We start from the raw sequence: 13,162 nt of genomic DNA, 5'->3' as shown, positions 1-13,162 counted from the left end.
TGACAGTTACTCTGTTCTTTATCAAGCACTTCCAAAGCATTCCATTGTCCTCATAAAAGTCTTGTGAAAAAATTGGTTTCGAAAACAAGAAAATAGCGTTTTTAAGGTGGGAAGATGATGCTTACTTAGACAGGGGGTTCATAGGAATAAAGGTGAAAGATGACCTAGTGTCAGCTGCTGTAGGACAGAGCGACAGAGGGACTCAGATGGCTTCTCTGAATTTTTAGCAAACCTGTAGTGACTTTTTCCTAGACTGAACTTTCAACATTGTAGTAAAGAAATCAGGAAGATGAGCACAGTCCTTGTGCTTAATCAAGATAGCTACTGAGACGGTGAGTACTCTGTCAAACGAGTGAAGGGAAATGGTTGGAGGTAGTTGTCAAAATTAGGCAGGTATGGGCCAGGGAGTTGATTCAATGAGTAAAGACGCTAGTCACTCAAGCCTGATGACCCTACTTTGTTCCCTAGAACCCACCAAAAAGAGCCAGATGCAGTGGCGGGCATTTGTGCTTTAAGTATCCTTCAGTGATACAGTAGACAGACAAAGAACTGAACAGAAGCTGGGTGGCCAGCTAGCCTGAAGTAGGCAGTGCATCAGAGAAAACAAAAAGAGACCCTGCCATAAGAGACCCTATTTTAATGTGGATGGTCAGACTAACTCCTGAATGCTGTCTTCTGAGCTCCATATGTGTGCCAGAGCATGTGTGTTTCAACACTCACAAACATACATATATACATACATACACACACAAAATAGAATTTTATAAAGTTATGCAGCAATTAAAAATACTTTGCCCATTTGTTTGCCGCCATGAGTGAAGGATAAAATGAAACATATATAAATTCTTAGAGTCTCTCTCTCTCTCTCTCTCTCTCTCTCTCTCTCTCTCTCTCTCTCTGTGTGTGTGTGTGTGTGTATATGTATACGTATATATATATAATCTCAAGATTTTTCTAGAAAAAGAAGTGTTATGACATAAATTATAATTAAAATTAATTTTAGTTGTATGTTTACTCTCAGAAAGTAAGCTAAAATAGAAAATTTAAATAGTGGTAATTTTATAACTGGACACAGAAAATATATAATTATTTGCCATCACACCTTAACAGAACAAAATAATGCAGATAAATGGCTTTAATCTATTACTGTATTAAACTGCTAATTTGTTAATATTTTATCTATACATGAGTTTTGTTAAAGCACAAATGAAAAGTTTACTAGCCATTATCAGACAAAGCATAATATTCAGTGAGTTTTAAATAAGTAAATGAGGAAATAAGTAACAAATGTTAGGTATAGAAGGGCCATTAACAAGAGGACATTAGTCGTTTGTTTTGCTTTGTTCTATTTCAGTGACAACATAAATGCTCAAAAGAAGTGCACAGTAATGCCTTGTTACTTTCTTCCATGGACTCTGCAGAGAAAAGAACTGTAGAAATCTAGCAGTGCACATCCTCCCACAGGGCATCGGGGAATAGAAAGAGATGCATTCCTTCTGCTTCATAAAGGTTTCTGCTTAAGTTAGTCCAGGCTATGAATCTTGAAACTTTATGCAAGGCTGCCATTTAGTGGTCAAAACTGATAACAGCAAGCTGAAATCAAACCATGCTTGAATTTTAAATGATTTAATTTTTTCAACTAAATTGGAAATGAAAACTCACGTAATAAAATTAAAGTTTATATCTACATTATTTTTAGTAATGATGAATAATATCTGGCAGTAATAATTACCAAAACATGATGATAATGGCAGAGGAAGAATTTTAAACTCTGAGTGTCTCTGATTTTTTTTTTTTTTTTGAGTTTGTATACATCTTTTCCAGTGTTTCATTTGCTTTAGTGTATAGCACAGGTGCAGCAGATAGTTGTAAACCAATCAATACTGTCCCTGTATAAAATGCCATCGAGAATTGAAAAAACTGTCAAGTCATTTAAGCAACACAGACAAAGAGACATTCTTTTCTATGCAATTTTGAGCAACAGATACTCAGCCACCTGCACCCCTTCCCCCCCAGTCCCCATCCCCCCCCCGCCCACTGATGTCACCACTGCTACCATGTTTTCACTCTCTAAGCTTCAGGTGGAAAAGACTTGTTCCAACAAACACCGAAGCCGGGGCTAGACACAAGAACTGTCTTTGAGAGATTGTTTAAACATTTCTGATGCCTTCACTTAAATGTCATTTAGTATTGAGTTTGAATCCTGATGTTTTGTTGGAAAAGAAACACAACACAAAACCTTTCCTGAACTTTCGTAGGTTCAGGAGATATTTACTTTGATGGCTTACTTGACAGTATCTATTCTTATCCTGAGGTTATATATTCTTTTAAAGAATTCAATTCCTCTGTCTTTCTTTGAAGTGCTAATAATGAACATCTGATAACCTGATCCAGTTGTGTCTCATACTTAACTGGCAAATATGGTTTGGCTTACCTGTTAGTAGAGAGTAACCCTGGAGTTGAAGAATCCTGATATAGGGCCTGCAAGCATTCCTCAGTGGACCAGCAGGGGCCAACCTCTTACTGACCCTCTGTGGCTGTCTTTGCAGAGAGGGCAGGTGTAGTCTCAGGACTCACTCCACATCTCTGCTCCAACTCACCTTTTCTTCTTCAGAGTGCCAGCCACTTCTTTATTCTCTCTCTCTTTTTTTTGAAGTCCTTAGGGTTTTATATAGTTTTATATACATTTGTATGGGCAAAAATGTCTCCTCTGCCCCTCTTCTCTTTCTTTTTCCTAGTTTATTCTTTTTCTCTATTTTTCTTGCAGTGGGTATTTATGTCAAATAACATAGGGTAATTATTATCTTAAAAAATGTACCTAGGGTCTAAATGTGAAGTGTCACGTTAATTACGGTAATATATATCCTCAAATCTATTTATGTAGACTTCCCCAAAGCTGCTAAATACACTTTAGAAGCTCTGTTTTCCAGATGGTAGTTGTGAAATTATTCAATTTATGACACCAAAAGATTAAGTGAACTCAAAACTTTCATTTCTTTTTGTAAGTAACATGACCCTTTTACTCTTTTCTTTAAAATCAATAAAAACAGTGATACTTGTCCTCCAAAAAAATCTAATAATATAAAGAAGAATTATTAAATTGATAGGTTGTGGTGCCGGTTTCACTAACGATGGGCAAGTCTACATTAGGTGAATTGTAAATGTTTCAGACTTATAAGATCCAAGTAGAAATAGTTTATTTTTTCTGACTATTATGTTACTTTTTTAGGCTCAGAAACCAAATTGGCAGGATTACAATTGATTTTTATGGTTACGGCTAGTCCCAGTCAATTGCAAATAACAGACATCACAGTGAACCTGCAAGGGCATATACATTAATACTGAGAGGCTGTGGTTGCTCATCTATTTTGAAATGTCCCTGTCTGGTTAAAGGAAAGTTTACTAAACTTAAAGAAGAAACCTTAGACAAATTATTTGCAGGCAACTGGATAATCTAAAGTATAATGTTATAAGTTATAAATGTTAATATAGATTTTATGTGATATCAAAATTCTGAAATATCACACTGTCGGTTCAAGCATTTGTGTACATTAATAGCTGATTTTGAAGTTAATGTCCATACCCCACCCCCATTTTTTTGCTTTTGTTTTGTTTCTTGAGATGGGGACTCACGATGTAGCCTTCTTAAGCTACAACCTCCTTAAGCAGGTTGGCCTCCTGCTTAAGAATCTAAGATTCTTCTGACTTAGTATCCTGAGTGCTGAGGTACAAGTCCTATTTACCAGAGCAGAATATTTTCATTTGTTGTTGTTGCTGCTGTTGTTTATATCATTTTAAATGTTGGATAAGGATTTTGCTATACTTTATACATATATATCAGTGTACTTTGCTTACACCTCACGACCCTTCTGTCTGTGTCCGACACCCTCTCGTTTGCCCCTTCTTTCTACTGACATAGTTCCCATCTCAACACATTTTCTTTTTAAATTTAATTTTATTTTTTTACCTTATATCACACTCACTATCTTGCTCCTGGTCACCCCCTTACACAATCCTTCTCCCGTCTCCCTTCCATGGCTCCTCTGAGTGGGTTGGGGCCACCTGGGTATGCCCCCACCCTGGTACTTCAAGTCTATGCAAGACTAGACACTTCCTCTCCCACTGAGGCCAGGCAAACTCAACACATCTTAAATAAGAGCACATGCCAAACAGATACACAAGTTCCTAAGTAGTAACCTTTCCAGAGAGGAGAGTGGTAGCAATTGTTAGAGCCAATCTGTCCTCTGAGAGTCTCACCATCTTGTCATTCCCCCCGCCCTCCCATGAAAGGTCAATATCCCTGTATTGCTTCCCAACTGTCTCTCTAATCGCTGATCGCTGTGGTAATTTACAAGTTTTGTAGAATGTACAGTTTCCACTTACTAGAATTAACCACTTAATCTTTTTCAAAGCAGGCAGACTAGTTCAAGCCTCAAAACAAATGAATTTCATTGATTTATTACATTCACTGAATGAATGAAATAAATTACTTCAAAACAATGATTATAACCTGGAGTCAGTTCAATGTTTTCTCTCATTTAAATTACAGTGAAATTTCTGGTACCCAAAGTACAAATTTAATAGGGTTCACATCAATACAAGAATCATATAATCGGAAGAGAAAATAAACCTAAAGACCAGTAGATATTTAAGAATATCACTACCAAACTCTTTAACACTAGTTTTTTATATATGTTTCAGTGTACCACGATAAAACCTGAGAAAAATGAAAAGATTCTCACATAATTATCACCTCATTATAAAACTAAAATTATATAAAATATTTCTGAATTTTAAATTAATTGTGTGTGTGTGTGTGTGTGTGTGTGTAAACCACGGCACATGTTTCAGTAGAGAACAACTTTTTGGGGTTGGTCCCTTCTTTCTGTTATGTGGATTCTGAGGATTGAACTCAGCACCACAGGTTTGGTGGCTTCCTTATCTACTAAGCTATTTCTCTAGTTCTTCACTGAAGTTTTAGTGTAGACACATAAGGATTATTAGGATGTTAATAAGATAAAATATAAGATACATACCATAAAATTCCTCTGGTAATGAATATTTGTAATTTCTTTGTTAAAATCAATCACGTAGCCATTGAAGGACCAAACAAATGTGAGATCCAAGGCAGGATCAAAAGAGGCAGCACACTGCATGGTAGCATTTTCTCCAACAGTAATATCAGCATTGATTGGGGCCAAAATGATTCGTGTGGGATCTGTTAGATTTTAAAAGAAAAGTAAATCACTGTTAAAGAAAACACAAGACAAAATAAAACATGGGGTATCGGATGATCTGGTATCGTAAAATAACTAAAATCATCTTTGGAGCTCTAACTCTGCCATTTGAGGACTGTGACCAAGTGTCTGCTTGATTTAAGGTAACCTTAATTTCTCTCGTCCTTAATTTCATCCCTTTGGGATGCTAATTCCACCATGTGAGGACTTGCATTAAATGCAGGCCCATCTCATAGTACTGCCTGCATCCTTCCATATGGATAGACCCTACAACAATCTAAGGACGTAATGCATGGAGAAGACCTGTTCACTTCAAAGGTAGCTCTTCCCTCCCTCCCTTCAGGACCCCAATGTTGCAAATTGGGAACTTAAACTGAAAGATCCTGTGCCCCATTGTTAGCTGTCACTCCCTCTCCTCTGGTAAGCTAACCTTGGCTTTTAAGGAGCATGTTCTTTCTGTGAACTGCCCACTGATGGAGTCAGAAGCTGTGATTTTCTCTAGTGGAGCTAGGACCACCTCTGCTATCCCAATCATGCATAAGTTTTGGGTGGCCCTAAGATTGAACTTTAAGTATCATTCAGCTCTCCCAAAACCTGGCAAATTCAGATCTCAAAGCCCACTCAATAAAAATGGGCCAGACACTTATACCAAAAGGTACAACAAACAATCTAACTACAGATCCCTAAGGCCCATCATGCACACACACACACACACACACACACACACACACACACACACACAACACAACCCAAACCAAACCAAAAAAAGTAACACAAAATCCAAGACAGCATGCCTCCTCCTCCAAAAAATTATTAAGCCTGAGCTAGTGATCCCAATGAAAGCAATGTAGAAGACAGGATAATTAATTTAAAAAAAAAAGTATTGATATGTTTAAGAAGCTCAAATGTAAATAAATGCTAAAATGAAAGTTAATAAAACATAAACAGTTCAATAAAATGAGAACAAGTCAGGACTTATGAAAATATAATTCAATACAGATATATAAACACTGGAGAATATATATATACTTATACGATTTGAAATGAAAGCTCCAATATGCTTAATAAAGAGCTCAATAGAAAGCCTCACTAATAAAATATATCTAGAAGAAGATAGACTATCAGAGCTTGAAGGCGAGGGAGAGAAATTGCATTACTCAGTCAAATAAAATAAGGTTTTTTTTCTCTTTTCTTTTTTTTTTAATTATCAAATCATAATTTTTGCTTTTTAACACAGGGGTTACATACACAAAAATGCAGGATGTGGGGAAGGGGATGACACAGGAGCATAGGTGTTCAGGGGGAGTACAGATATCTTTCAGAACAGGGTATCAGCTGGGTGAAGGTTCAGGGGATAGGTCACTATGACTCTGCCTATGATTCACTTGTCTTATAAAATAAGTTTTAAAAGACCCACAAACAAACAAACAAACAAACAAAAAGCAAAGTCTTTGGGACAGTATAAAAAGTCCTAGTGTACCAACCAACCAGAGCTCCCAAGGTCTAAACCACCAGACTGGGAGCACATAGGGAGGAACCCATGGCCCCAGCTGTATATGTAGGGAAGGATGACATTGTCAGACATAGGTGGGTGAGGACATCCTTGGCCCAGTGAAGGCTGGATGCCCCAGTGTGGGGGAAATCGTGGGTGGGGAGGTGGGGGGGGGGAAGGTGTGGGGCAGCATATCCTCATAGAAGCAGTAGGAGGGGTGATAGGATGGGGGTTCCTGGGTGGGGGGGGGAATGGGGAAAGGGGATTACATCTGAAATATAAATAAAATATCCAATAAAATTTAAAAAGAAATTCTATTGTGAGTGACTCCTCTGGGATAAGTGGTCCTCATCTTTGGGAATTCATCTATGCCTCTTGCAAAATTGATTATCTGTCCTGGGTTTGTTTACTGTTTACCTCTGTCATAGAGGGTTGAGGAGAGTCATGAGACTACTTAAGTATCTATCAGCTCCATACCACCTATTGTATCAATATCTGCCTTAATTGCATGGGGCTCAGACAAGGACTACTAGACAGACTAGGGAGGCAGGGTTCATCTATGCGTCTATGGGAGCCCCTCACCCCTACTAGATAAAGGTTTTTCAGATGTGTGTTGGGGAAGGAGCACCCACATTTGTGAAAGCAAACCCTCACATATGTTCTCCAAGGAAGTCCAATAGGCTCTTTGGTTTCTAAGAGAGACAGAACCATGGCAGAACCATGTCTCAATTTGTTATTAGGATATTAGAAGGGGCAGATGTTGCTTAAATCTCCTCTGGAAAAGAATTTTAGCCAAAAAGCACAAACCTATGAATCATTGGTTTAAATGAAGGAGAAGAAATTGAGATTAAAGGAACAGAATATATTTTTACAAGATTCATAGAAGAACATCTCTCAAATCCAGTGAAAGAGATGACCACTCTAGTAAAAGAAGCATACAAGTCAATCAATCAATCAATCAGTCAATCAATCAAACAAACAAGCACCCAAATATCAAATGAAACTCCTCATGTCATCTAATATTCACAACTCTAAATGAACAGAAGAAAAATATTGAAAGATACAAGACAGAAACACAAAATTACATATAAAGGAATGTCCATCAATTCTGATTATGCCAACTTTTCCATGAAGATTTTTACATGCCTAAAACACATAGACTGATGTTCTACAAGTTTCAGAAGACCACAGATATCAACCCAGTCAACTATACCCACTAAGGTTTTGGTCATTATTGAAGAAAAGGGAAAATATTTCCATAATAAAAGCAGACTAGAAGAATCTATTATTGCCAAGCTACTTCTATGGAGGAGGGTGAGGAATAAGTCAGATTGAAGAGAAAAATAAGCATGTCTACAAAGCTACAAGGAAAGATAAACAGTGGTAGGTTAAGCAGAGGAAGACAAAGAAACATCACAAGGTTAACAAAATGACAAGAATCAACACACATTTTTCAATAATACTTTTGAATATCCATTTTATCAACACCATAGTCAAGCAACACAAGCTTTCAGACTGGATTAGAAAATGGTATCCATCATTTTTATCTCTGAGAAACATACCTCCCCATCAAAGATAGATATCTTATGGTAAAAGGATGAGAAAAGGAACCCTAAACAAATATAAACAGAAAATAGTTTCTAATAGGATTTTGGTAGCACAGGAGCACAGAAAATAAGACCAACAATTGACAAATGAAGTCTCACAAAACTAATACGCTTTTATATTAAAAATAAAGCCATTTATTAAATGAAGAGAAAACGGCTATATCTCTGACAGATAGTTAATAGTTAACAGGCATAAATAACTCAAAAAACTATACATCAAGAAAATGAAGCAATCTGATACAAAAGGGGACCATCAATTTGAAGAGACCTCTCAAAAGAAAGAATAAAAATGGCTGATAAACATTTAAAGAAAAGTATGGGGGAGGGGATAGAATTTCACAGGTGATATAAAACAAATGATGAAATTTAGGGAATGGAAAGTCTAATTAGGGATGTGTGTTGGAAGATAGTAGAGATGAGGATGCAAGACATACTCATCAAAACTAAAGACCTGTGAAAAAACATGTTCAAAACTTACTACTTAAAAAATAAAAATGTTGAGTTAAAAAAAAGCATGCACAAGAGTTAGAAGGCAGCTAATTTTCCCTGTCCGGATAATGCTAGTCCCCAAAACCATGGGTTTCTAAACAAATAACAGTGGCAGGTATGTGATACCTCTTGATTAGTTGTTGGTCAGAGGTGCTAGAGACTCTTAAATAATGCAGGCCCCTTCTCACTATACATAGTTTGTAAAACCTATGGCTGAAAAACAACACATACCTTTGTTAGAAGATGTAAAGAAATGAAGCTGGAACTGAGCCTAAAAATATTCTCCCTGCTGCCCAGCTTTCGGGTTGCTGTAAGATGCTATCTATGGCTGGGGGAGGCGTCAACAATCTTACCCAGCTATAAACCCTATGTTCTATAATATCAGTATGTCAAGTAAAATGTGCCCACTTATGCAACTATGGTATGATTGTTGTGGTAACCACCTGCTCTGATTGGATTTGAGACTGGTCCCTCATAAAGCATTTCAAACCCATTACTATAAACCTATTCCAAAACCCATGGAAACCCATTAGGAGGTCTTAGACCTTAGGAGAAAACTTGATAGATACTATTATTTATCTAAGTTGTCATGGTACAAAACTTGCTTCTACATTTTTATGTTTATACCAATAGACAAATGCTACTCTTAGCTTTGTATCAGAAACATCTCCACGATGGATGGCAGTGCATACAGAGGTTCATGATGTCTCAAAGTGCTGAAAATAAGAGGCAGTTGAATGCTCAGTGCTAATCAGGATAGTTAGAGCACCCTTTATAAAGCTGGGAGACTAATAGGTACAAGTACTGGGCATGGCAGGGCCAATGCGGTCATGACTTCATAGCAACTGTGGTGGTCTATGATGAGGCTACACAAGTCTGAGATTATGAGGCCCACACTTTCCCTGTGTAATTATTGGCTTCTGGCAGATTTCAAGAAGGGACCACTATTGTCCAGTTTTATACCCACTGAGATGTCCACAATGTCCCATAATGTATGGTTCCAAATCCACAGTCACACAGATAACATGGATTAAACTCAGTAGCTCTTAACAAAATGACAAACATGATTATCATCACTAATAGGCAATGACATAGCGATGAGAAAGAGAAGAGAACTTTTAAAGAGAAAGTGGGTAACGGGTGGGAATGATATTAGATGGTAGTTATAACAATCGGAATAAACCACTCATATATAAAATTGAAGAAAGAACAAACTCAATAAAAGGTTTTAAAAGGGAATAAAATCCAATATATTTTTATGCTCTTTGTAAAGGAATAGGATGTTCTCATATCTAGTTCCAGGAACAATACTCCAAAGGAAGAGCCTTGCCCTGAAGACCTCTGAAATGGGAACCCATCAGTGTGTTGACTATACTGGGAAGCTTAGTTTTGAATCATATATATATATATATATATATATATATATATATATATATATATATATATTACTATAAAACATAAGCATTATCACTTAAAGACAACAACATGACTAAGTATCAAAGGATTCCTTACTTGTGATCACCAGAGTCCCCGTGCTATTAGCTTTCCCTCTGTTGTTTTCTGCAAAGCACGTATAGATTCCTCCATCATTTCTTGTAATATTATTGATTTCCAAGCTACCATCTTCCCATATGAGTATTCTATTGAAATTAAGAAAAATAAAAATTCAGTCATTTAATAATATATATTATTGTTGTGCTGTGCATTAAATATGCTGGCATTATTATACTTTATACCTGTTCCTTAGTAAGACATTTTTCAGCATAAAATGCTTGAGTTTTCTAGCCTTTGTTTCAAATGTTCTTTTTCAGTATTGGCAAATTGCTAAAACGCTTAGTTCTTACTTTCCTAGATCCTATAGCTAGCATCCTATAGAAGATTTGTCTATACTTTTCCCTCTGTAAGAAACATGACACATTCCAGGTAGGCCTCTTTCTCCAAATGTGAAGAAACATAATTAGCCACTGTTGCATGCCCTGCACAAAGAACCTGGCCACTGTGTTTTGTGAAGGCCACAGGTTCCAGCTTGTTGCCATCTTGACTGAGCATCTGGGGATATTCTTGCAGACACTAAGCTCCTCTTAGAGGCACTTTTGGCCAAAGCAGTCTCCTAGGCCCTTATCAGTCTTTCTCAGAATTGTGCAGAATCCCAAGTCCCTTCAACCAAATCTCTCTGCCTTCTTTCACTCTTTCCATGTCCTTAATCGGGCGGTCACCTCATTCGGTGGCTTTCTAGCTTCCATTTGGCTCTGGCTCTATTTTCCCTCCCACACATTGCCTATAATAAATACCACTCTTATGTGGCTTATCCTATCTTGGCACCTGGCTCTTTGTAGATGTTCTCACAGTACAGATCTTACCATTCCAAGCTTCCTTTCACTCCAAGTCCTTGTCAAACTACTACTACTCATTCCTCGTTTAATTATTTTGCCAGCATGGACATAAAAAGTACAGTCTAGTAACAGTGAAAAACCTCTACCAACTTCTAAACCCATACTAATTTTAGTTACCCCCCCAACACACACCATTGAGATTGATTGTCATCATATTCAAAGATCTCACAGTTCTATATCACACAATGACGTTTCAGTTGCTGTATTTTAGTTAGTGACATGACTGCATATAAGTCCCAGTGAGACTGTAATAGAATCCTAAAGCTCCTGCCATCTAATGGTGCTATATCCACAGCAACATTACGTGCAAGGCATTGATCAGGTTTATGGATACTGAAGCTAAATACTTACTGCCCTGTCATTTTATAAATTTTAGTATATATAACCCTGAGTAAAACACAACTCTTTATTACAACAAATGACTAAGCTTCTGCCTTGTGTAATTCCTATACTTACTCCATCATATATTTTTTTTCATATGGTATGAAAATGAAACAGGCAGGAAGCAGGCACAGGAGTCCCTGCTTTGTTGAACTACTTTTTATACTTATATTCATCCAAATAATATTATAGTTTCTACTCATTAAATATTCAATATATTTATGATTAAAGCAAAACATTCTTTAAAGTTAATATAATTAAATAATTAATAACATGATTGGTATCAAAATCAATAAAGTATTAATAAAATAAAAAATATGCTATATTTAACCATTGTCTAGACTCAATTATCAACAATTCACATTTGTATTTATCTTCTATAAATATTTAATTATGTATACCTATATACATAGAAAACACATCACAACATTCAAAAATTTTTGCACATGAACATTCTCTTACACAGCGATTATTTACATTGAATTGTTAGTGAGTTAAAGTACTAAACAGAAATTGAACTTGGTGACTAGATGAGAAGGCACCTGGCTGATAATCGGAGTTTTAGGGACACTAAGTACAGTGACATTATAAGAGATCAGAAGCTGGTGAACATCAATGACATCCCCATCTGACCTGACCTGCTGCTGTTGACAAGCCACTCTGTCCCTTTGCTCCATGAGAACTTGGGTTTGGGTGCAGCCTTGGGCTTACACTCAATGATAACTCTTCCTCCTTTCGCAGCCAGGATCTTTTTCTTCATAGGATTCATTTCAAAAGTTGGAGCTAAAGCTATAAGGTAAACAAATGTTTATTATTCCCTTTGGCTAGCAAATCCAAACATTCCTTCTAGATTATAGCATGTTTCGTTGATTGATAATCAATAGAAATATTAAAGTTGTACTTTAGTAGGCACTTTATATTTAAATTTTTATTTAATAATTTAGTAACATAGGCTCAGTTCAAATAGACAATTGCTGATAAATTTATTAATCAAACTTTAGTTTTAATCAGGTTATATACCTATTCACCTAAAAGACATCTTGAATTTAACTGTTAATTTTTAATTCTACAAAGTAATTAGTGAAAAGGTTGGCTAGAACTCTACATGCTACACATGCTATTTATAAATTTTTACACATGCTTCAGTCATCCCACTCAGCATGACTCAAGGCGCACTAATGAAAGAACTGAAATCTATTAAACTTACATAACTCTGTTATGGCGCCACAGGCAGTTAACAGGTAGGATTAACATTCGAATCAGAAAACACTTTTCAATTCATAATGGAATTCCACTTAACTTTCTATTCACTAAACACTGAGTGCATATACTCTTTGATAAACCAATCCAGAGCCGTATGACCTACCTATAGACAGCTAAAAGAATACTAGATCTAAATAATTGGTTGGCCAGCACACATCATAGCTGAAGCTCATCTTCAAGTCACATGGACCACAGAATATTAGTTATGTAGTTGTGACATAGAGTCTCATAGCTGGTAATCCTAGTGATAGCATACCTTCTGGCTTCCAAGTTCTCCTATCTAGTTCACCGCTATTGGTT

At 36.6% G+C, this 13,162-nt stretch overlaps 1 protein-coding gene across 4 annotated transcripts in view; it reads right to left on the bottom strand.

Moving 5' to 3' along the window:
• The window catches only part of Cntn1 (contactin 1), a 285,977-nt gene that overhangs the window by 76,752 nt on the left and 196,063 nt on the right, over nt 1–13,162 (bottom strand). For all 4 annotated transcript variants that reach the window (XM_076911932.1, XM_034516364.2, XM_034516363.2 and 1 more), the window contains exons 12-14: nt 12,238–12,388; nt 10,338–10,465; nt 5,037–5,218 (exon numbers count right to left, since the gene is read on the bottom strand). In XM_076911932.1, coding sequence (XP_076768047.1) covers nt 5,037–5,218; nt 10,338–10,465; nt 12,238–12,388 — 461 coding nt within the window. The remainder of the gene's footprint in view (nt 1–5,036; nt 5,219–10,337; nt 10,466–12,237; nt 12,389–13,162) is intronic.

This window comes from Arvicanthis niloticus, chromosome 13 (genome assembly GCF_011762505.2).
Source record: "Arvicanthis niloticus isolate mArvNil1 chromosome 13, mArvNil1.pat.X, whole genome shotgun sequence".
In the NCBI taxonomy this organism is placed as follows: Eukaryota; Metazoa; Chordata; class Mammalia; order Rodentia; family Muridae; genus Arvicanthis; species Arvicanthis niloticus.
Note: the sequence above shows the minus strand (reverse complement) of the source record. Positions and strands in the feature narration are given on the sequence as shown.